A 25015-nucleotide genomic window follows, 5' to 3' on the forward strand; every position below is an offset into this window, starting at 1 on the left:
CCCAGGACCCTCGGGTAACCAACCACTGCGTCAACCAGACACCCTCACACACTCAATATTTCTACCTACTACTGCTACTACTACAGGTATACGGTATACATATTTATGTATAGGCTGAAGTACTAGTCCCAGGTGTGTGCAAGCTCAAGGAGGCGCTGGCTGGTCGCCTCAAACGACCGACGCACCTTAATCCGGCCCGAACACTACTTGAGGACAGTAAATGGGGAGGGATAGTACGCAGCGTTACGTCTCCCTTACTTGTAGGCACACTTGAATACTTGGGAGGCGCTACGGTTTAGATTTTTCTGCCGTGAGGTACGAACATTTAAAGAAACGCAATTTAATATTATAACGACAGTAATATGGGTGACACCCATAATCCATTGGGTGTATCTTCATAATAAAAACATATTTAAAATGAACTGTGGTAAAAAGACGTAGGGTTTAGTTCCAATTTCGGCCACGTCCCGATTCTTCTGGCCTTCAGCAGCGACTGTCGCAGTGACGTCAGAGCGCAGATGTAGGTTCAAGGAGGATTTAAGGATTTATCCTTCATGCCAATCTCCAAGTACCTAAGTACTTACCTACTCAGTAATTACGTATTTTTTAAATATAATATTCATGGCTAGTGAGGGGGAGTTTTTTATGATACCTAATAAAGTTTTGACCTAAATAATAATTTATTGTTTGTTCCGACCGGAACGCCTACACCTACAACCTGCCTACATCGCCTCGGGGATCCTCGGCAATCTTCGTGCCTCCACCACTCGCGCGATGCGAGCTCCGAGACATCGCGGCGCGGCACACACACTCGCTCAGCTCTCTGCGACCGCGCAACATAAATTTCTCGGCCTTTTGCACAATCAGCGCCTATTTTAATTAATACAGTTTGTCTAAATTCTATCTGAGTTTCATTGAAGAAGTTAGGAATTCCCAGAAGCATAGCACCAGGAGCCTAACATTCAACTAGTGGTCCTTCGTAATACCTACGCGAAAGGACCGAGAAGATTCGACTGCGTTCGTCGTCGCTTGTGGACTTTGGACCGTGCCACGTTCGCCGAGACAACTTGGAGCTTGGAGAACACCTGAAGGACGGTCTACCCTGAGGGACTTTGGTACACTGAGTGAGTCCGTTCCATATCCTTATATTCCTGTCATTTTTTCCCCATCCATTTTTCCAGGAATTTAAAATATTGCTATACGGATCAGGCATGTCATTGATCTCTTTCATAAGCTTATTATTATAAGTAAATATAGCATAATCATTTACACATCAGCTGTTCATTCATAATAGCAATAAAATTCAACGCACTTAAAAACCCATTAGCACCTTTTGTTCACTTATCAGCTAGCCGTCGTCAATGTCAAGGTTAAGCGTGTTTTATGGCTTGCATTGAATAACATTCTCCAGTTATAGATACACACAAATACATTTATTTTGTCTGTTATTCACGTTACTTGCTTATTAAAACATCTTTTTTAGTGTAGAATTGCGAAATACTTTGTTATTTATACTTGTCTTGAATCGTACAACGTGGCTTGTTACGTAATACGTAAATTCCTTTAGAAATTTATTTGTGCATTTCTCTTAGTTATACATTAATAACAGCTGTCTTACCATACCTATAGTAGGTTTATTAATATTTGTGGCTTATTTTTTTCACGCTCTTTATCGTACACTTACAGTGTTACTCATCTTAGGTACTTCTTTGTATGTGAGTAACTTAACTTATTTGCTTAACTTTTAACTGCTTAATCCCGCCTTTCTTATAGCTTAGACATCTTTCTTTTGCCTTAAATCTTCATTATGTCTGTCGCTAAATTGGGGGAGCTTGTTAAGAAGCGTGGAAGCTACAAAGCAAAAATGACTCAGTTCATGACCTTTTTAAAACTAATGCCTGATAGTGGTCATTCTCTTACTCCATCCCAGGTATTGGAATTAGAAATGCGTGTCAGTAGATTGGAAGTGCTGTATAGTGAATTCGACGCGTTACAGACGGAGCTGGAGCTGTTGTCGGAGGACGTGGACGAGCGGTACAGCGAGCGCGAGCAGTTCGAGACGCAGTACTACGCGCAGCTGTCCCGCGCGCGCGAGCTGCTGGCCGCCGCGCCCGCCCCCGCGCCCAGCCTGGACGGCGCCCGCTCCAGCGGCTCTGGTTGCAAGCACGACTTCGTGAGACTTCCCAAGATAGACTTACCTCACTTTGACGGCGACTATCAGCACTGGCTCCAATTCCGAGATACGTATATTTCTCTCATACATAATAATAGTTCCATATCAAACATTAACAAATTCCATTATCTTCGCGCAGCATTGAAAGGTAGTGCATCAATTATTGTGCAAAGTTTGGACTTGACGGAGGCGAACTACGACATTGCTTGGCAGTTACTCAGCGAACGGTACGACAACACTCGCCTTCTCGTCAACAATCACGTCCAGGCTCTGTTCAATGTTGAACCTATCCAACGGGAATCAAGCCAAGCCCTTAGAAATGTCATTGATGTCACCAACAAAAATCTGCGTGCACTGTCTTCACTCGGTGAACCAGTGGATAATTGGGACACCTTAATTATCTTCATCATGACCAAAAAATTAGACCCCTCGACCAACAGGCAATGGGAAGAGTTCAAAAATTCAATAAACTCTTCACCATCTTTAAAACAATTCACGTCATTTTTGTCGAATAGGGCAGATCTAATCGAAACTTTAAACGACAACAGCAAGTTCATAAATAAAAACAAGTCATCATCATCATCATCAGCCACAACTATTAGTTCCCATCAGGATTCCAATAAACAAATAAAAAACTTTCATTCAACAACAAAACATAAACCATTTCAACATAAAAACAAATGCCCTATGTGCTCAGATGCTCATTTTCTATTCACTTGTGAATCTTTTAGAAAACTCGACATTGAGGCAAGAATAAAGAAAGCTTCTGAGAGCAATGTTTGTATGAATTGCCTCAGGCCAGGTCATTCTGCAAAATCATGCACGTTGTCTCATTGCAAATATTGCAAATATAGGCACAACACCCTGCTTCACAGGGAAATTTTTCAAGAGAATGACAACGGTGACAATGTAGCATTGTCCACCAACATTATTCCTTCTCCAACATCTGCATGTAACAGAGGTATTGTCCTGCTTTCCACAGCTATGGCGAGAGTTGCCGACGTCGATGGGAACCTGCACTCTGCTAGACTTCTCCTAGACAACGGGAGCACCTCCAACTTCATCACCCAAGACCTCTGTGACAAGCTGGGCTTGGTAATACGCAGCACCAGCTCCACCGTCTCAGGTATAAATGATCAAGTTTCTAGCTCCTCTGAAATGTGTGACGTAACTATTTATTCTTGCGTGGGTGACTATAGGAGAAACATAGGTTGTTACATTCTACCTAAAATCACAACTGCTCTCCCTGGCTCTTACATAGACGCACAGTCGATTCCCATACCGCCAGGTCTTCAGCTAGCAGATCCTACCTTCAACACACCTTCAGTTGTTGACATCTTAGTTGGCGCTGAAGTATTTTGGGACGTCTTAGGTTCCAACTCAATTAAGCTAGGTCATAAACAACCTAACTTGCAATCATCACAATTCGGTTGGCTTATATCAGGGTGTGTACATACATCAATGAATCGTCATCAACCCCCAGCATGTCACTTTCTTTCGACTGAAGAGTCAGACCAACTTACTCGTTTTTGGGAGTTGGACTCGGTACCTGCCGGTAAGTGTTTCTCCAATGAGGAACAAGCCTGTGAGGAACTCTTTCAGAAAACCACACGTCGCGACGATAATGGTCAATTTGTGGTAACGATACCGTTGAAAGACTCGCCTGAAAGCCTAGGTGACTCTTATACAATGGCTCAGCGTAGATTCTACGCCTTAGAGCGCAAGCTGGAGCGCGATTCTCTTTTAAAGGACAGATATTTAAAATTCATGCATGAATACATCGCTCTTGATCACATGTCAGAAAATACATTGCATCATTCTTCTGATAAAAAATACTACATGCCACATCATGGGGTGGTTCGAGAGTCCAGCACTACCACAAAATTGAGAGTCGTGTACGACTGCTCAGCCCGTACCAGCTCAGGCAAGTCTTTCAACGATATCCAGATGGTAGGGCCAACAGTTCAGGACGACTTGCTATCAATCTTATTGCGATTTAGGCAACATAAATTTGTTGTAACGGGCGACGTCGAAAAAATGTACCGTGCAGTTTTAGTAGAACCTCACCAGCGCTCGTTACAACAAATATTATTCAGATTTGACAGATCCGAGCCCTTAAAATCCTACACTCTTAAAACTTTGACTTATGGAACAGCTGCAGCCGCATATCTCGCAACCAAATGTTTAACGTCACTCGCAGACCAGTCTACAGAACCAGCAGTAAGAGACTCTATCAAGCACGATTTTTACGTAGACGATTTCTTAAGCGGAGGAGACACAGTAGACTCAGTTGTCGAGCTATGCAATGGGGTTGTTCAGACGCTCGGATCAGCAAAATTTAATCTTAGGAAGTGGCAGTCGAACAATAAATCAATATTAGAATCAATTTCAAATTTTGACAAACATAACATAGAAAAAACCCTTAACTTAAATGATGCTTCCCCCAGTAAAACTCTTGGCCTGTATTGGGATTCTAATTTAGATAACTTGTTTTTTACAATTGAATTGACTGTCCCAAACAAAATTACAAAACGTACCATATTATCAATTGTTAGCCAGGTCTTTGACCCCATGGGCCTAGTAGGACCATGTGTGGTACTGGCTTAAATGCTCTTACAACATCTGTGGATTCAAAAATGTGATTGGGACTCTAGCGTTCCCACAGACATAAAACTTAAATTCAATGATTTTATTCAGTCACTTCCAGCTCTTAATTCCATCCGCATTCCTCGCTGGGTCTTATGTGACTCTTCAGTTTTAATTGAATACCACACCTTTACAGACGCTTCTGAAAAGGCATACGGGGCGTGTGTCTATGTAAGAGCAGTAGCAGTCGACGGCTCCGTCAGTGTTCGCCTGCTAGCATCAAAAAACAAGGTTTCACCCATCAAAGCATCCACGATCCCTCGCCTAGAGTTGTGTGGCGCGTTGTTAGGCACACGTCTCTACCTTAAGGTGCGCCAGTCACTTACCCTTCCTTTGAGCCACTGCTACTTCTGGTGCGACTCTACCATTGTGCTGGGATGGCTGTCTGCGTCACCGAGTAGACTCAATAGTTTCGTCCGCAACAGAGTGAGCGAAATTCAAGAAGCTACGATCAACCAGACGTGGAGCTACGTGCCGTCTAAAAGCAACCCGGCTGATTTAAACTCACGGGGGATGAAAGCTGATTCCATTGGCTCTTCAAATCTTTGGTGGTCAGGTCCCGATTTCCTCAAAACTAAAGAAATCGATTTTCCCCCATCTCCCCTCTTACAAAATCTTGTACTGCCTGAAGTTGTGATGCACGCGGATGTTGCAGATGAAACCAATGACTGCGGCTCTAATAATTTAATTTCTGCCCTCATTCATAAATCTTCATCAATAACAAAGTTAATCCGAGTTATTGCTTACGTACTCAGATTCATTCAAAATTGTAAATCTAACCCTAAAAGCTCAGGCTCTTTAACATCTTCAGACCTTCAGTCAGCAAAAACCCTTATCATCAGATCTGCCCAACAGGAAATGTTTCCTGATGAATACAAAATCCTTAAAAATAATCAAAGCCTGCATAAGAAAAACAGATTAATTAGCCTTTCTCCATTTATTGATTCACAGGACATAATCCGTGTGGGTGGTCGCTTAGATAACTCACACTACACTTATGATGTTAAGCACCCCATACTACTTGGCAGTAACCATCATTTAACCAAACTCATATTCGAATCCATGCACAAAGCCTTGTTTCATGCTGGACCTCAAATATTATTAGCCAACATACGACTTAGTTACTGGCCATTAAATGGTAAAAACCTTTCTAAGAAGATCGTCCGCCAGTGTGTACGTTGTGTACGCTTCAAGTCACAACCTATCCAAATCAAAATGGGGAATCTACCTACTGACAGAACACATCTTGAGTTCCCATTCTTAAATGTAGGAGTAGATTATGCCGGGCCAGTGCTGATAGCAGACCGCAAAGGTAGAGGGTGCAGATTGCACAAGTCTTATATCTGTGTGTTTGTCTGCTTTGCAGTCAGAGCCATCCACCTGGAGCTGGTGTCCGACCTCACTAAGGAGGGATTCCTCGCAGCCTTTTCCCGTTTCACGGCTCGTCGTGGCAAATCTCGACGCGTCTACTGCGACAACGGCACCAACTTCGTCGGAGCGTTCAACGAGCTCACACGTCTTCTTGAAAGTTCCTCCAAAGATATAGAGGCAGACATTGCCAATCATGGCATCGATTTTAAATTCATTCCTGCCTACTCACCCCACTTCGGGGGCTTATGGGAATCAGCCGTAAAATCCACAAAACATTTGCTTCGTAGAGTCCTAAATCTTACTCACTTAACCTATGAAGAGCTCTCCACATGTCTGATTCAGATAGAGGCTATTTTAAATTCCAGACCCTTGACGCCTCTATCCTCCGATCCTTCTGATCTTTCTTACTTGTCCCCTGCCCATTTCCTAATTGGACGGCCACTTACCTCAGTCCCTGGTCCTCAGGTCGCCGACTTCAACCTTCAGCAACTTGAGCGTCACGAGAGGATTGAGAAGTTGCGTCACCATTTTTGGCAGCGTTACGCTAACGAATATGTATCTCTTCTCCAGCAACGCACAAAATGGCAGACAGATGGACAAGACTTGAAGACCGGCACCATGGTCTTGATCAAGGACGTGAACCAACCCCCGCTACTCTGGCTGCTGGGAAGAGTGACCGACGTCAAGCCGGGTCCTGATGGCCGCAGCCGAGTCGCGGAGATCCTGACAAAGAAGGGGACCATCACAAGGGCATACAACAACATATGCCCCCTTCCTGTTTCAACTTCTTGAAGACACAGCTCTTCAACCCGGGGAGTATGTTCCGACCGGAACGCCTACACCTACAACCTGCCTACATCGCCTCGGGGATCCTCGGCAATCTTCGTGCCTCCACCACTCGCGCGATGCGAGCTCCGAGACATCGCGGCGCGGCACACACACTCGCTCAGCTCTCTGCGACCGCGCAACATAAATTTCTCGGCCTTTTGCACAATCAGCGCCTATTTTAATTAATACAGTTTGTCTAAATTCTATCTGAGTTTCATTGAAGAAGTTAGGAATTCCCAGAAGCATAGCACCAGGAGCCTAACATTCAACTATGTTGATATTTCTTTAACAATCGTCATAACATTTTACTTGAATAACTCTCTATTCGGCAGTAGTAAGTACTTGATTTTAAGTAGTTGGTGAATTGTTTCCATGTTTTGGGAATTTATTTATTTTGTCAACTTAATAAAACAAAAGCAAATAAGCATAAAGCCAGTAAAAGTGGTCAAAGAATATTTGCCAACCTCCTAAATATAAGTTCTTTCATAAAGAGTAAAGGAAATAAATACTTGTTAGTGTTGGTGGGGCAAACGGAGATATAAAATTGGCGAGTTTTTTAAAGCCTCAGCTAAGCGACCCCATTTATTCCAGGCTCAAATCGCTAGAGCCTAATTTATCTTTGAAACTGTATCAGCCGTCTACCTGTGACCTACATTCAGGAGGCTTATTCTCAGTATCAATACAGCTATTTTATATAGGTATGTTAGGCTTCTTTTCATTTATTTCACATTTCACGGATGTCTTAAATAGAACTATAAGCCTCGTAAATGCTATTGCGCCTGGAGTTTTTTTCCTAAAACTTCAAATAAATAATTCGATAAGGTACCTTAGTAATTTACGGGGCTGATACAATAATCATTGAGTTTGTATTTTTACTACAGCGTATGATTGCGTTCTGCTAGGTGATTAAATACATGTTTTGAGATTGATATGGATCCTACGAACCTCAAATTATATTGACTGTAAACGAGTATATTATTATACCATGCTGTAAACCAAGTTAATATTTCACATAAAGCCGAGGTAGACGTAGCTAAAATAAAGGTGTAAAAATACTAGACTTGGTGAACATGGATCTATTTAATTTATTACCTTTAGTTTTGCAAGCGTTTCGTTTTTCAGAATAGCACTGCTCGCCGCACTGTTTTGCATATGCATGTATTTTTAGCCGGTGTATTGTGTATGTATGTATTTTTAACTTGCTCAAGCAATTATTAACTACTAGTATTTATAGGTTGCACGTATTAGTGGTTATTATTATATGCTAATTATTGGCACTTCATATGCATATTGACTTTGTATGTAAACGAGATTATAATAATATATGAGTAGTTACTGAATACGATACAGCTGTAATAGCCACACTGCAGTATAGGTACCTGTTATAAGAATAAAATGCAGGTAGGCATAATTGAATTAAAAAAATCGAATAATGTTTCATTGTTAAATAACGATTTAATAAACATTTCAAGTTACCTAATTGAACGTAAATTTGGATATTTAAAAAGTAATTGTTATCACTAACTCAATGATCAACCGAAAATCAACCTTGAAAACTAGATCCCACAGTCTTTTAAAATAATCTCATGGTTTAAATCCGATAAACGAAATTTATAGGTACGTAGGTATATTGCATATCCCAAGGACTCGGCATTCGCAGGGGCAGAAATGTGTATAGTTCAATCCGGTATGTTCCTTGCCCTAATGAATAGCACTGACTGTACTGTACACATTGCATCGTATGCATCTTCAGCTAAGCCCAAGCCGTGTATATCTTCATCAGGAATCGAGCGATAGTGACGCTGTCAGTGTACGTAATTGTGTAGTTATATGAATTTGTGTATGCGTGTACCAGTCGGCTATTTGAATTGTATACGTGTTTGTTTATGATAATTAATTGTAGTTTTATCTAACTTTACCTAACCAACGTTCAAAACACCCGACATTCAACAGTGAAGTCGCATAACTTTCGGCTAAGCCGATTTTGATCTCATGTGGCTAAGAACACTCGGGATAACATTGCTTGTGACCCAAAAAAACCCCTAAAACCGGTTCAGCCGTTTGGAAGCTACACTACCAGACGCCCCTCTTTTTCGTCAGTGATTAAAAATGCTGCATACAGTGTGTAGGAATTCTAAACATTGTAGAAACAGAGTCTCAAAACATTTGTAACTAGCAGTACAAGCTGAAGCGGTGGTGCTTAAAACGAGCTCAAGTGGCAAGAGTCATTAGTTTGCTATAACTACATACTACAGTATGGAGGAAAGCTACACTATTATAGTTGGAAAGTTATATAAAGGCCAGGCGCCGTTGCCAAATCGTCCCATTTACCTTGATGTGTGCTGTTTTAGGCAGTCTGCGCGGATCACTGCATAATTGGAATAGCTTCTGAACTTCGCGTGTTTGCATACGCGACTCGTGTTCAATGCCCTTGCTTTATGATATTGTAATGGAATATGTGTAGTGTAAAGTTGGATCGTGGAAAAGTTTAGAGGAAGAGATATGTGTTTGATTTGAATTTTCGCCGTCAGTGTGATTTTGTATGTTTGTTCTTATTATCTATGCATATAGTTTCATTATTTGGTGTCATCAATAAGCCGTGCTATCCATGTCCACTGTTGCGTATATTGATGTGTTGAAGCCACCTTAAATAAATAAATTGATCTTATACCTTCTACTACATGATAAGGACTTCTAGAATATAACATCCATCTACATTGACCTAAGGAGATATCGAATGGTATAATTATGTGATCTTCGTGTAGGTAATTATGGAATAGGCTAAGCAATTATAATTATGAGGGCAAGTTCTAAAAAAAAAAAAAAACACGCACTCACGCCTTGTACTAATGTACTCCCTTACGGGGTAGGCAGAGGTGCATTGCTGCACCCACTTTTCGCCAGAGTGTTATGTTAGTCCCAATGTAATAGGGGGCGGGCCTATTGCCATTTTACGGGCACATCCAAGACCCGAGAACAAATATCTGTGTTTAAACAAATATCTGCCCCAGCCGGGAATCGAACCCGGGACCATCGGCTCAGTAGTCAGGGTCACTAACCACTACGCCATTCGGTCGTCTAAAGTATTTAGGTATATTGTTACATGTCTGTATAACGGTCATAAAACAACATTTTCTTATAGATTAAGCTTCAAACGATGGTCGTAAACGAGGGTAGGTAATTTCTTCTTTAACAGTCTTAATTTTCTGTTCAGAAGATATATGTTAGTCGTAAACATAAAACTTAACGTACACTTAAATCGTTCTTTATCTACGTAAACGATAATTGTTATTTGTATTCTCAGAAATAATCTTTTTAGGGTATGCATTTTTTTGAAAATAAATAAGTAACATAAGTTACAAGTGTGACTGACGATAGTTATGTAAGTATTAATAAGATATACGTAAACATGTTTAGCCGATTACAATTTTCAATTAATAAGAAACAGAAGCGCAGTATTTTATATAAAAAATATAAAGCTCTGTTATAATTAGGATTCTTAGGTAACATCTGATTAACCGTGCACAGAAGGTGACCTATAAGCGTTGGTCTGAAGTCTGAAACAATTCCCCTTTCTTTCACCCTCGTTGCATAAAACATTTAGCCGTCCCACTCGGAGACCGCAGAGTAAAATAACCCAGTACCTCATTAACTCAGGAGGTGGTTATTCTGTGACCTGGATGTACTCTCGAGCACGAATCTCCACTCGATTGGAGTTTTAATTTGCCGGCATGCGACGAAGACGCTGTACGGAATAGGGCCCAATTTTATACGCGAATAGGCCCGCCTCGAATAGCTTTTTTGTGTTCGAATTATGAAATTGAAATGCTGGCTATTTCGGTATTTATAAAACAATGTACACTTTTTAAAATATAGCAAGAGTGCTAAGACTTATGGCGTTTGATTGACAATGATTATGACTGGGGAATAAATTTCATTTTCCCAAGTATAGGTACTACCTAACCCCAACCTATCACTACTTTTTTTTAAATTAGTATTATATTAACACTGGCTTGGCTATGAAAAAACTTTAAAATATAATACTTAAGTAAGTATAAAACTAATAGGGCAGACCATGTCGAATAAATTAAACTAACTATGCGCTTAAACACGAAAATGCAATTTGGCACTATCTCTATACGTACTAATTAAGCGAGTAAAATTTAAGTAGACATGAAGTTTTACGATTTTACAAAAACTAATGTCTAATGCGATTTTTACACTGCGGTTTGCTGAAAAGTAAATGAGAGCTCTTTAATTTAATTGTCTTTAACCTAAAGAGAGAAAAAGAGAGTTTGCTCCATACGGGAGATGATGGGAAGTGTATTTCATACAAAGTAATGAAATAATATTATACGTACTAGTAATCGAATAAACTATTCTTGATATAAATAATATTTCACAAAAAAATGCTTTCAATTTAGCAATACAAAGAATAGCCAGTATAAGATACCCGAATATACGTTTAGAAAAGTTTTGAAAGGCTTCATTTAATAAAACATTTTGTTCGTTACGAAGCGTACCCCATTTAAATCTTTAGTTAATCGCTTGTGAATAGATACCGAGGCTTGTGATAGGCCGACAGCGGAGAGCAATTCTACGCAAAATCCAATTATCTTTATTCGATATCGTTGTCAAATTATACAATAATAATTGTGGCTTTCCGCGCCTTTTGTTATGGTTTTCAAGTCATTATTTCTCTTTTCCTCGATGTTAAAATTTATACGGAGGAATATAGATACTAATATTATTAATGGTGAATAATGAATATACTTACATATTTTAATAAGGAACAATGCGGCATAATATAAATAAAGACTACTAATATGATACACCGATACTGTATATATTATACGTATAGCACAGTCATATACCTCTAGTTACCTACTATTAGAACAATATAGGTTTATATTAATAAATCAAAAGCGCATTATCGCATTTGAAAAATGCTCTTAAATACTCCTGCCCTGTGGCATCATGTAACTCTCCTTTTACACATTTTTAGACGATATAATAAATATAATAAGATAGACAACCAAAAAGGATTCAGGAATCATCATCATCATCACGACCCATTACGTCCCCATTGCTGGGGCACGGGTCTCCTTCCAATGAAAGAAGGGTTTAGGCCTAGTCCACCACGCTGGCCAAGTGCGGGTTGGTGGGCCCCAACACAAGCAAGCTTGTGCTGAGAGAGTTGTCGGGTAAGTGGGCAACCCGACTGTCAGATGTTTTCAAGCCGCCCGAAGGCCTCTGACTAGGCTTAACGACTGCTGCCGAAGCAGCAACCGGGACCCACGGCTTAACGTGCCGTCCGAAGCACGGAAGCGTCCAGAAAAGCACCACTTGAAATTGGTCACCCATCCAATGGCTGACCGTGTCAGTTGTTGCTTAACCTCAGCGATCAGTTACGATCACTGAGGCCCGCTCGACTACGGACGCTTCATTCAGGAATACTGCTTAGTAAATACACAGCATTGTTGGTTCGCAGCATTTCAGACACCTACGTGCTACGGCGCGGCGTAGCAATTCATGTGCTACGCGGAGGCTACGCCGTAGCACCGGTCTCGTAGCACGTACCACTTATTCAATAGATATCGGGGAACTGTAACTTTTATATACCTATCTATTTTACAGCCAGGAATTTCCAAGGACGCTTGACCTAATTCCAAGTTTATAGTTTATTTATTTAAAACTCAAAATTTCAGTTTTCATAAATAGTGTTTGAAATACTGGCTTTACTCTAAACTTTTTACAAAATACAAATTTAATCATTTCAATTGTTTCGATAGTGATTGAAACTGACCAGAGTAACTAAATGTTCTAATTTGAAAAAGCCACCGATTTATTTGAACTGCGAATGAAATACAAAGTAACCGCAATGTATTGATTTTGATATAATAATTTTACGATGCATCATATTTTTATAATAAAAAGGTTTGTAATTTTTAAAGAAAAAAACAACATAAGCAATGTAACTGTCTCCTTATAAAAGAAAAAAAAGAGGCCGAAGCATTGATTGTTTCCAGCCAGCCTCATCACAGCAACAAACAGAGACTGGCCAGTGGCCACACAGTTCGAAAAGGAGTAATTCTGTTCTTTGGTTCGAAATTCAAAAAGGTCACGTACCTCGTCCTTCCCCTTGACGACGCACATCTTGACGTCGTTCTCGGGTGAGTACCACACCAGGCGGCGCTGCTCCGTCAGGTCTGTCAGGCTCAGGTTGTACACTACATTCCTGGAATAAAAAGAAAAAATAACTTAGTTCCATTTTTGAAAATGGTGATTCTTTTCCGTTGATGGTGGCTTGGATTGGATTGTAAGTATCGTATCAAGTAGGTATCGTAAAAAATAAACTTATATAAAGTCATTTAAAAGTATTTTCTATAAATAATATAGACGTTGCAAGTGGGACGTATTTTTTTTATATCACGCGTGTAAGCTGCGTTCATTTTGCTGATAATTTTATACGCTGCGTTACTACGTCATATGCCATAAATATAAATTCATATATTTCGTAAACCTAATTTTGTGTATCGAACAAACTGTTTGCATAAGTGTTTTAGAAAAAAAATACAATGGACTCAAAGTAGAACTCAGAAAATACTGAAATTTACAAACAAGAGAGAATGATTTTGGTCAAACAAAGAAGGTTCGTGAATCTCGCCGGCGACGCCATGGATCGTAAAAACAACAGACAGATAGAGATCACAGCAAAATGTGCGCTATTACGTTTTTTGTTTGAAAAAGACATCTAAACAGCTATCGTTACCGGCCTTGTTATTGCTGTGGCCATTCTGATCTAACAACATAGCCATAGGGCCAACTCAACTTGAGCTGTGCTAGCGCATAGATCGGCTCCTGGACACCGTGTTTCTTCACAGGACGTTAACTGTACGGGGGTGTGAGCAGCTCACCAAAAAGTGGTCGGTACGGTCCAGAAATCGCTGTTTGTGGTTTAAATCGTGTAACTTTTGTCTCGAGATTTCAGGTAAAGTTTTTGAACGAGTCTCGTGTAGTTTGTACTGAATGCTGGCGACTCTCTGTGGTCTTCTGTATAATCTGTGGTTTGTAGCCAGCCAGTGAATGGGCCTGTTTAAGTATACGTAAACATTTGAATGCCAACTTCTGCTGTATTGTTGCGCGCTAGTTTCAGAACGGTTGTTATTTTAAATAGCCAATTCATTCTCAGCCGTGTTTACTTTGTTAATTGCTATTTCAGAAGCTATAAATTAATTTTCGTGATGAAAATTCACGTTGAACCTATTCATTAAGTTTGCATACCTGCGATCTGACAAAATTGCGAAAGTCTCACTCCTTAATAATAATAATAATAATAATAATCTTTATTTGCACACCATGAAACATAACTTAAATTTAACTTAATTAATATACATGCACAAATGGCGGTCTTATCGCTAAGAGCGATCTCTTCCAGACAACCGAAAATAGGTAAAAAGTTAAACATTGGAAAAGGGCACTTAGGTGTACTTAATTACGAAATTAACAACTAAAAACAAACAAAATTATTGAATACATAAAATACATATATAATTATAAATACATAAATAAATATATAACAATAATTAAATAAAATAATATATATTATAAATATAATATTAGCTCTGACAAATTTAAATAACTAAAATAAAAATAATTTAACTAAGACTCAACTTGTTCTTCAAGATAATGACTTTTGATCATGCGTTTAAAAGACGCAGGAGATGGCGCTTGCCTTATATTTAAAGGGAGAGCGTTCCATAGTTGGATGGCTTGGACAGTAAAAGAGTTGGAGTAAAAAGAAGTTGTATGGGGCGGAATATTTATACGAAGATTTTCAGTGGAACGTAAATTTTTATTGTGTGTCGTGAAGCGAAACTCGAAACGTTCCTTAAGGTATGAAGGTGAAGACGGATTAAACAGTATCGAATAAAGCAGAGAGAGAATATGTGTATTCCGGCGATGGCGAATGGGGAGCCACTTGAGTTTACGACGAAATTCAGAAACATGGTCATATTTGCGTAATCCATATATGAACCGTATACAGACATTTTGAAGTCTCTCAAGTTTATTTAATTGCTCTTCAGTTAAATCAAGATAGCAACTGTCGGCATAATCAAGAATAGGGAGAAGGAGAGATTGTGCGAGCGCAATTTTGGTGGCTGTTGGGAGAAAGTTCCGCAGTCTGCGCAGACAAGCTGCCGAAGCAAACACCTTCCGACTAACCTCTCCCACTTGCGCCATCCATGTCATACAGCTATCCATAATGATGCCCAAGTTTTTCACTTTTTTACTATACTCAATACGGACGCCATCAAATAGGACTGCTGGCAGCTGTCCGTAATCGAGTTTTGATAGTAGACGAGAACTTCCTAAAATGATGACTTGGGTTTTTGATGGATTTACTTTTAGTCCATAGTTATAACTCCACTCTGAGATTCGGTCTAGATCACAGTTAGTGTCATAAATGGCATTATGCAAGTCAGATGGAGAAGCAAGGGAATAGATTTGAAGATCATCTGCATAAAGGTGGTAGGATGAAGTTAAATTATCAGAAATACTATTTATGAAGATGGCAAAAAGAAGCGGAGACAGCACGCCACCTTGCGGGACACCAGCCAGGGTATTGCACCACTGTGAGTCAGAGTCCTCAATACGAACTCGTTGCCGGCGTCCGTGCAAGTAACTACGAAACCAGTCAATTACCGTTGGAGATACGTTAAGAGATCGCAGTACCCCGAGGAGGATATCAAAATCTACTGCATTGAATGCGTTACTGAAGTCAAGTAGTGACAGAATAGTCAGCTGACCATTTTCCATGCCTAGGCGAACATCGTCTGTGATTTTAACTAGTGCTGTGACTGTGCTGTGTCCAGGTCGGAACCCAGATTGATACTGGTTCATCAGGTTATTTTTCACTAGAAAATCACTGAGCTGTCGATGGACGAGACGCTCAAGTACTTTGGATAGGAAAGGGAGGATGGAAATGGGGCGGTAGTCGGACAAAGTGGGATTGGGTTTTTTAGGTAACGGAATAATCTGCGCCTCTTTCCAGGTGGATGGAAATGTGTTGGAGGAGATAGAGGAATTGAGGATGTGGGTTATGACTGGAAGGATAATATCAATTATGGGAAGAATCATTTTACGACTTACACTGTCACTACCGACTGCATTCGAAGTAATTGATAGGATGCTTTTCTTAACGTCACAAGCAGTAACTTGACTAAAATTGAAAGGAGTAAAGTCAGGAGTTGGCATTGAGGAGAGGTGATTAAGAGTTCTTTGCTTGGTACCACTATCCATGGCTGAAACAGAGGTGAAGTGTTTATTGAGACTATCCAAGTCTAAGTCTTGAGGGATCGAATCAGAACGTGATTTGCCAACTCCCAGTGACCTAAGAAAATTCCAAACTTTGGCCGGATCTCCGTTCTGGACGGCATCATGGATATGGCGTCGCTGTGCATCCCTACACACCCTATTGCAGTGATTTCGTAATTCTATGTACCTTGTCTTGTTCTGGGCTGAAGCCTTCATTTTGTACCGGGATTTGGCTGCTGCTTTTTGGTTAAGGAGACATTTTATTTCGTCAGTGAGCCAGGGAGCAGGTAGATGTTTCATCTTTACTGACCTTATGGGTGCATGAACATCATATAGCTCAATGAGGAGAGAGTTGAAGACAGAAATTTGCTCATCAACAGTGCCTGCATTCAGAACAGCGTCCCAATTGACATTCTGTGCATCGCTGTACAGATTGTGTTCGTTCATACCACCAAAATGACGCTGCAGAAGAATTCTTGATTTTGCCTTAGGGGGGCGTATTTTATAGGAAATATAAATCAGATCATGGTATGAGAAACCATCAGCTCCAAACTGGCCGTGCTTCACAACATGATCTGGGGAAGAAACAAGCGATAGGTGTAACAGAGATGGGACAGAATTAGGATAATGATGTGTAGCACCTGAAGGTAAAATTGTCATATTGCTAGCTTTGACTATGGAAGTGAGGGAAGAAGATCGCAAGTCATTCTTGAGAAGACAGGTGTTGAAGTCACCCATAATAATAATATGTTTATAGTTTGGAATGAAGTCTTCCAAAAGCTTTTCAAATGAATTGAAAAAGTTTACATTTAAGGAATGACTATAATAAACACCTACTAAAACTTTAGTGTGAGACAAGGTTGCTTCGACCAGTAGATGTTCACCAGCACTGTCTGGCGGCGGCTGAGATGACAAATTTACTATTGAGAAAGGAATATGTGAACGTAGGTAAATTGCCACTCCTCCGCCGCGAGAGCCTGTACGGTCATTGCGAATCAGATTGAAACCTGGTAAACTATACGATGCTGAGGAATGGAACGGCTTCAGCCACGATTCGGACACTAAAATAGCGTGAATATGTTTATTACCATGAAATGTTGCTATCAGTTCAGAATAATGTGCCGGGATACTTTGCGCATTGATATGAACAACATTAAAGTTGTTCAATCCAGAAAAGGTACTACTAAGAAGATCACTAAGTGCGGGTAAGCTTTGGAAACTATCATCACTGTCGGTTTTTTCGATACTGTTTAATTCATCCTCAGATGAAGAGGAAAAAGATTCATAAACGTTGTCACTATCATTATCAGAGCAAGATAACATTAAATATATAAGTATATAGTAAATAAATAAAATAATATAAAATGTATATAAATCTACAACTAGTTACTAAACTATTTAATAAGTTTTTTATAAAGTTCTCATCTGCCAGTTATTGTTACTTTTAAATATATACTTTAACTAAATTAATGAATAATTATTCTAAGCTACTCGAAATAAATTCAAAAGCGTAAGCACATTAAATTTACATATAACGGAACGTGACTTACAGGATCTCAAAACAATGAATTTACCTACCAAGAAATGCAGTCTGTGAACAGTTTGGAATGACAGTTGCACGAAATTGACGTTGACACTTAACACAAACAAACAAAACAGTGACACAAGTTTACAAAAAGTTAGGTTACCTGCAAATAGATTATAAATATCACGATATACCGCAATAGAGAAAAAAAAGCCTACTATGCCTAAACTTACTACCTATTACTTCTTCGACGCTCTCTGCGGTCTTACTGACGCAGCCACTGGCTTGTCTGCCACCTTGCTGCTGGTGGGTTTCGAGGCCGCGGCTCCGCCGGCGCCGTGCTGCTGCGTCGCCGGACACACCTGGTTGAGCTCGGTCAGCGTCACGACGCGGCTCTGCTTGCCGTCGGCGCCCTGCACCACCACGCAGCCGTCCCGCGTCCAGCAGCGCGCCACGCCGACCCGCTGTCGCGCCGCCATGAACACATCGTGGCGGGTCTTCGTGAGGAACTCGGACAATGTGAACCCGCTGCCCTTCAGTTTCGCCTTGGAGAACCAGACCTTTGTTCTTGTGGGATGATCCTTGAACTTAAGTAGGATGGGCCTAGGCTTGTCCCTGGGGCGTCCCATCCGGTTGCAGCGAGCGATATCATTGGCGTTGAGGAATCCCGGGTCCTTGATGTAGGTTGTGATGGCCTTAACTGCTGCATCTGCGGTAGCCTCATCCTTCTGCTCGGGGACACCATGCAGCAGCAACATCTTCCTGCGGCCGTGCATGTCTATGCGGTCCAGGCCCTTCGCGAGCATCTCCACTTGCTGCTGCAGACTATTCAGTGCTGTGGTGATGAACTGACGGAAGCTCTGGAACTCTGCGGCCAATCCAGATGTTGTTGTGGAAGCGGGGGTCTTGTGCAGCTCCTCGTGGAAAGAGTTCATTCTAGTGTTGAACATGTCCATCATCTCACACATAGACTGCTTAACCTCTTCCATTGTGTTGATGTGTCTAGGGTGTTAATTTGTGCTGGTTTTACGGAGATAACAATTACTGGCAGGTATTTTATGTCAAACTATCATAATATGTAATTTTAATTCTTTTAAACTGTTATTTATTATTTTAATTAAATTTATTAATTGTAGTATATGTGTACTTTTTTTCACACCTACCGCCCAAAAAAATGAAGATATTTGGACGGAAAATTCCATAATTTAGAGATATTATGGTGTAAACTTTCCCAATTATAACCTTAAGAATGGCCGGTATGACTTACGTTATGTTTTCAAGTTTTATGTAAAGGGACAAACTGGGGTTGAATAAGTACGATTAGATATTATACGTTATCTACAGAAAAAATATTTTGTGGTATTTAAAGATGTGTGTTGTGTGGATTCTTTGGATGAATTTTATAAACCCAAATTATTAGCCATTGTTTTATTAAGGTAGGTATATGTTTTCATTAAATTTTTTGAAGTTGAACTTGGCTATAGATCCCTTATTTCCAAAAATAAACAAGCTGGTTTAGCTTTTACAAATTCTTTTATTGCCCATTACAGTGTGAATTACAAATGAACCCAAATATGTGTAATTTCATTGTAGGCTAACTACAAAATTAGATTCTGAGCTGTCATTATGTAGCAAATAAAGTACATTGAATGTGTTGCGTGCAAATAATGAATTCTTTGTGAGGCATCGCCTTGAGGGTGCTTCGGTGCAGGACAAGAAACTGCCCCCAATCCACGGATAACGAGGGGGAGCCAATTTGTGGGCAGAGCCCCCTCATATATTATGTGATAACCGTTTTTTGTTGTGTAACGAAGCGATTTGATGCAATAATATCGTGTGTTCTTAACAGATAATAATCTGATTATGCGCAGACACAAAATCAAAATTGTCTATCGTTTTATTTCTTTTCTTACAAGTGAAATAAAGTGAGCCAACAGTAAAAAAAACTGTAACAAATACAGCTTTGTTTTTTCCAAGAAAGTGATTTCGCGCCAACTGTCTAGCCGAAGTATTAGTTTATTGTAATATCCAAGAAATATTCGGACGGACATCCTGAAGGAGCGGCACAAAGGCTTAGTGTCCTTTGTCAATTACGCGCACCACTGGTTCCCGTCGAAAGGCGACGCCATGTTGGCCCGCTGACGGATCGTCAACGCCATCTATTGTTAACACCATACAGTTAGTTATACAGGGCAGAATTTTATTAGAAAACTTCCCTTCATCAGGTCAATGTACCCAGCATCTTTTTCTTGTCCTGTTAATCCCATGTAAAGCTCATAGGGACAAAATGTAGACGAGGTAAGTTATAAAAAACATTATTATTTGCACGATTTCAGAGAAAAGTCTCATACTGAAAGTTACTCGGTATATCAGGCACATAATCTGCCGATGGGAAGTCCACTGAATAAATTCCACCTGTATACTAGCTACAGCTACACTCGTTTGTGTTTTTTGTGTAATCGTGTCGGACTCGGACGTCCAGTCCTGATTGATGGTCCCGGCGTCAAGCTCTACAATTTCGGCGTTCGCTTTGTTGTAAGACGATTTATAATTTGTTTTCTTTCCTTATATTTGATTACACAAATTAATTCTTGCCGCTTTTTCATCGTCGCTTGACTCCAGAATTATTGTCTATGTCTGCTTCTATTCTTGGCTATATTTATTGATTGATTCTATTGAATATGTGAGTCAGAGAGCTCGGAGACTGCCAATCAGAGTCTGACTCATCAATAAACATGACAGACGCACGCCCAATGATCGAATCGCAATGAAAACATCAAACATGGTGCAGCTTTTAAAACGAGATTTACATATTAAATAATATTATACGTTTAATTTGGCTGGCTGTTTTGGAATACGCCACCAGATATGCCATATTTGTATTTTTTACGCGACTACGAAATATATTTAAATTGCGTATGCCATACGAAATATTTTTTTCTATGAAATAAATATACAATTCATCAATGTTATTCTAAATGCTAACAAAAGTGACACTAGTAAAAGATTCAGCATGAAATTCAATTTCTTTTCGGTACCAAATACCAGGGTCACAGAACTCGCAGGAGATTACGGGGTACATAAAATGCCTTGTGAGTGGGTGCAGTAAAACACACGACAAACGAAGGAGGGGAGACAATGGCATCGTCACAGAATAAATTATTGACCAATCTAATTCCTGACTTTATTTGTTACGACTCTTGCGATACACATATACAGAATAATTTAAACGGGATCTTCTTGCACTTATTTTTGCTGAGTTTACAAGACAGTTATAATTATGATTGTTTAGTTTTTAACATTGCATTATAAATGGTGGAAATCTCGTGACTTTCCAAATTCATAATAAAATTCAACAAAACTGTTTATCTTACAATACAGCGAACAAAAGCCAATAATAGCTTCACATATCCCAACTCAGGTTAAACTTACAAACCTACATGCAATTCGTTACTCCACCTTATTGCAATAGTTGTTGCTTTACCAGTACGATGGAATTTGCAAAAGTAAACGACAAAGATGCAATTTGTTTGCATGCACTCAACGCAGTTTCGATATTGGAAAAGTTCGCGGAGTCGCACACGTTAGGAACAAAATCAGTGGGACATCAGAACACGTGCGCCGTGTATCGAGTTTGAAACTCGCGAGCGCTTACCTGCATACTGTTAGCGACCCTGCGATCCTGGTACCTTGACTTACATCACGACTCAAAATAGTAGGTAGGTATAATAAATATGTAGGTGTGTTAGTATATAGGCCGATATTTCCATACAAGTATTCTTCAAACTTAATATCGAAAGGATTCAATTCGATAGTGTTCGAACTCAGAACCATACGATTGTAGGTAGCTATGTAGATTCAGAATGACTAACCAAGACATTCTCTCTTTTTTGCGAAATCCCAGTATAAGACAAAAAATTTATGAATAGTACACTAGACCTGCCATGTAGCACTTACTATCATAACACACAATTCATCAACCAAAGGTGAAGAAATCTAGGCACGCTGTCATTTCGTTCGGTTAGCGAGTTGGCGGGGTATTCCCGTATTCCGCCGCGCCCGCATCTGATATTGGAAAACTTCTGGCGCCGAGCCTCACAGAAATTGCGCCCCACATGACCGGGATTTATTGCAATTGTTTCACAACAACATTCATCGTTTATTTCACACGATTTATGACATATTCTTGACGGGATACTTTTTTGAATGCGACGCTCGACGCAGTGGCGTAGTGTTTTGTTTTTCCACGTTACGTACACTCCTAATATAGGTCGTGTATAGTGACCGTCTAAAACTTTCGTATACAAGTTGCACGGAAAATATATAGCATGACAACTTTATACTATGAATGAAAGCTACATCTGAAGACTCTTTTCCCAGGCCATATTTCAACTTTTATTATACCTTCTAATCAACCTATATTACTATTTGTAATCATCTATATCTCATAATTATCATAACTCATACATACTCATATAATTATGGTAAGTATGTACATAAGCTGCATAAGTAGCTGTACACTTTTGTACCTTGTCAAACTCACAAACTGCCTATTCAAACATTGACGGTTTGTTATGTAGTCAGTTTGAGAAGGTACAAAATTGTATCTAAGCTACTTATGCATCTGACCGTACAGCTTTTGACCTACATATGCACCTAACCAACCGTACAGCTCAACGACAAAGACTTTTACAAAATAAACAAAACACCGTACAATACTTATGCAGAATGGTATGATATGCGAAATATTTTACTAGCCTAACGAACTGAAAAGAATAAAGAGTAATGTTTGTTGTTTAAACATTGTTGTGTTTTATAGCCAGTCTCTGACAAAAACCTTGGGAGGAGGGATTCTGGCTAGGGAATGCAAAGGGTCTGTAGTAAAAAGTAAGTGTATTGTATTCAATACGTCGTACCTCTAGGTACAAAATACTTGTAAACAAATTAGCTGTAAATTAAATTTTAGATACTGAATGTGTTGTATTTTAAAGCTCAACGAACCTCAAAGTTTTACTTTGTTTGTTTACTTTGATAGTTACTGTAGTAGTAACTACTACTACATAAATATAATGGTTAATATAAAAACAGTAGGTAAATTATAAAGTAACATTTATTATGACACTTATAAAATAATTACTGAAATACGCGGCTTTGGTGACGCTGGTTATAAAACATACTGAAATAATGTACCCAAATAACATTTATTTCATTAAATTGAACATTACATATATTATTAATTTTGTAAACAAAAGAACTGTAGCCTCGCTGTGGCTAGATGCCAACCGTTCGTATACAAAACACAAAATTCTTAACATTTTAATTAAAAGCGATCACGAGGACGCTGCGGTCCCTAGTGTTGTCCCGTTCTAACTATAGCGTGATTCATGATGTCAGAGTGGGAAAGGATACTGGACGCCGTTACGTAGTAAGTACTCAATCCAAAACTGAGATAACTACTAAAAAGTACGATTTGAAGAACACCAGAAAAAAATATATGTTTTTTTTGAGTTTAAAAACCCACACGTATGATAAGGTATACTTTTTGTTGGTACTTCAAACATGAATTATTGTGACCTAGGTTTATGTGGGTTGAGTCCTTTCTGCGTAACGGCGTCCTGTGCCACAGAAAATATAACGAAATTAAAAGTGTCATATCTGGGACGCCGCTCCGCAAAAAGGATGAAGGAAAATGACGATCGTGTATTGTTTTTCTACTTGTTAGTCGAAACAAAGGCAGGCGCACTTCTCTCAGGCTATTCTGAAATTAATGATTCAAATGGCGTTCATTTTGTTTGCGTTATGACGAGATTGTACATAGTGAAACCTAAAATTTTGTATATTCATTTGAATATTTTTGAGAAAGGATTAATACCTTAATATAGAATTAGGGTTTACCATCCAGGTTTATGTTAAGGACCACCTTGAACAATTTTATAGTATGTATATGGTAGTATAGTGGGAGTAAATGGTAACCAGGGAATATACTAAAAGTATATCTTACAGTTCAGCTGCACAATAGACTTGTACCTAAGTTATCTTAGATAGACAGAAAATAGAAGAATCATGCTAATATTCCACATAATTAAACATAAGCTGTCAATTAACGCTAAACTAACATTCGCAGAAAACAGAAATACAAAACCGAGAACGTGGAAGTGTGAAAAAAAGCTGTAACAACTGGTTCCAGAGCTCAGGACCAGGGGGAACTTTAATCCGGACTTTTTCCTTCACTTACGATGCTAGTGGTGAGATAAACGTACACATAGATATACAGAACACAAGATTTCCGAGATTTCCCGTTAAGATTTCCGTCCCCCAGATGTTTTCCTTTGTTAGACGGAAAATAATGTCGGATCTCGCGAGAACTGGCTCGTGTTTAAAAATACCTCGATTACTTTTCCGTTTATTCGAATAAAAATAAGTCTGTTTGCTAGCTTAGCTTTTGTTACATATAAATTTTTTGTTGTTAAATCTATGTGGAGATATAATTATGATTGTTCGGTTTTGACCTGAAACATCCTAAATACACAGGGACAAAGCTAAAGAAAATAGATGTGTAACTTACTTAAACACCTAAAGTGACTTATCAACTTACTAGAAACCTTATAACGTTATATTAAGGTACATTATTACGCAACAGTTTAATAAGTAGGCTTTACATTGGTTGGATATTAATCCTGTACTAAGAGTCGGGAAGTAGGATTATCTCTTCTTTTCCTCTGGAATTAGTCGGTTGTGTTATTATTTTATACAATGAGTATACTAAAAATATCCTAAAACATCAAACAGATTATTTTTCAAAACTACAAAAAATCAAAAGGCTCATGTCATAATATCAAAGAGAGAAAGAATTTCGTTTGTTTCTTTTTAATGCGAAAAGGTTCCTCACACAATCCATCAAAAGGAATCGGGACACATTTAGGACTATTGCACACTGCGTTTGATCCCCACACACAGAGGACTCGTGATGAATCGTCTCCGTTTGATGAATCAGCAACATTTTGATGAAAAAAACCTCTGGCATTACTGTTGGCTGTGGTTGATACGATAAGTGACACAACAGTGATAGCAATTTAAAACAAATTAAGAAAAAATCGCTGGTAACTACCAATTGACTATAACTAACGTCTAGTCAGTATCATAACTCTAAAATA

The 25015-nt window shown here is 39.3% G+C and overlaps 1 protein-coding gene across 6 annotated transcripts in view; it reads right to left on the reverse strand.

Moving 5' to 3' along the window:
- Positions 1–25015, reverse strand: part of LOC105382976 (semaphorin-1A) — a 273180-nt gene that overhangs the window by 31554 nt on the left and 216611 nt on the right. For all 6 annotated transcript variants that reach the window (XM_048627707.1, XM_048627711.1, XM_048627710.1 and 3 more), the window contains exon 3: positions 13148–13256. In XM_048627707.1, coding sequence (XP_048483664.1) covers positions 13148–13256 — 109 coding nt within the window. The remainder of the gene's footprint in view (positions 1–13147; positions 13257–25015) is intronic.

Source organism: Plutella xylostella, chromosome 19, assembly GCF_932276165.1.
Source record: "Plutella xylostella chromosome 19, ilPluXylo3.1, whole genome shotgun sequence".
NCBI lineage: Eukaryota > Metazoa > Arthropoda > Insecta > Lepidoptera > Plutellidae > Plutella > Plutella xylostella.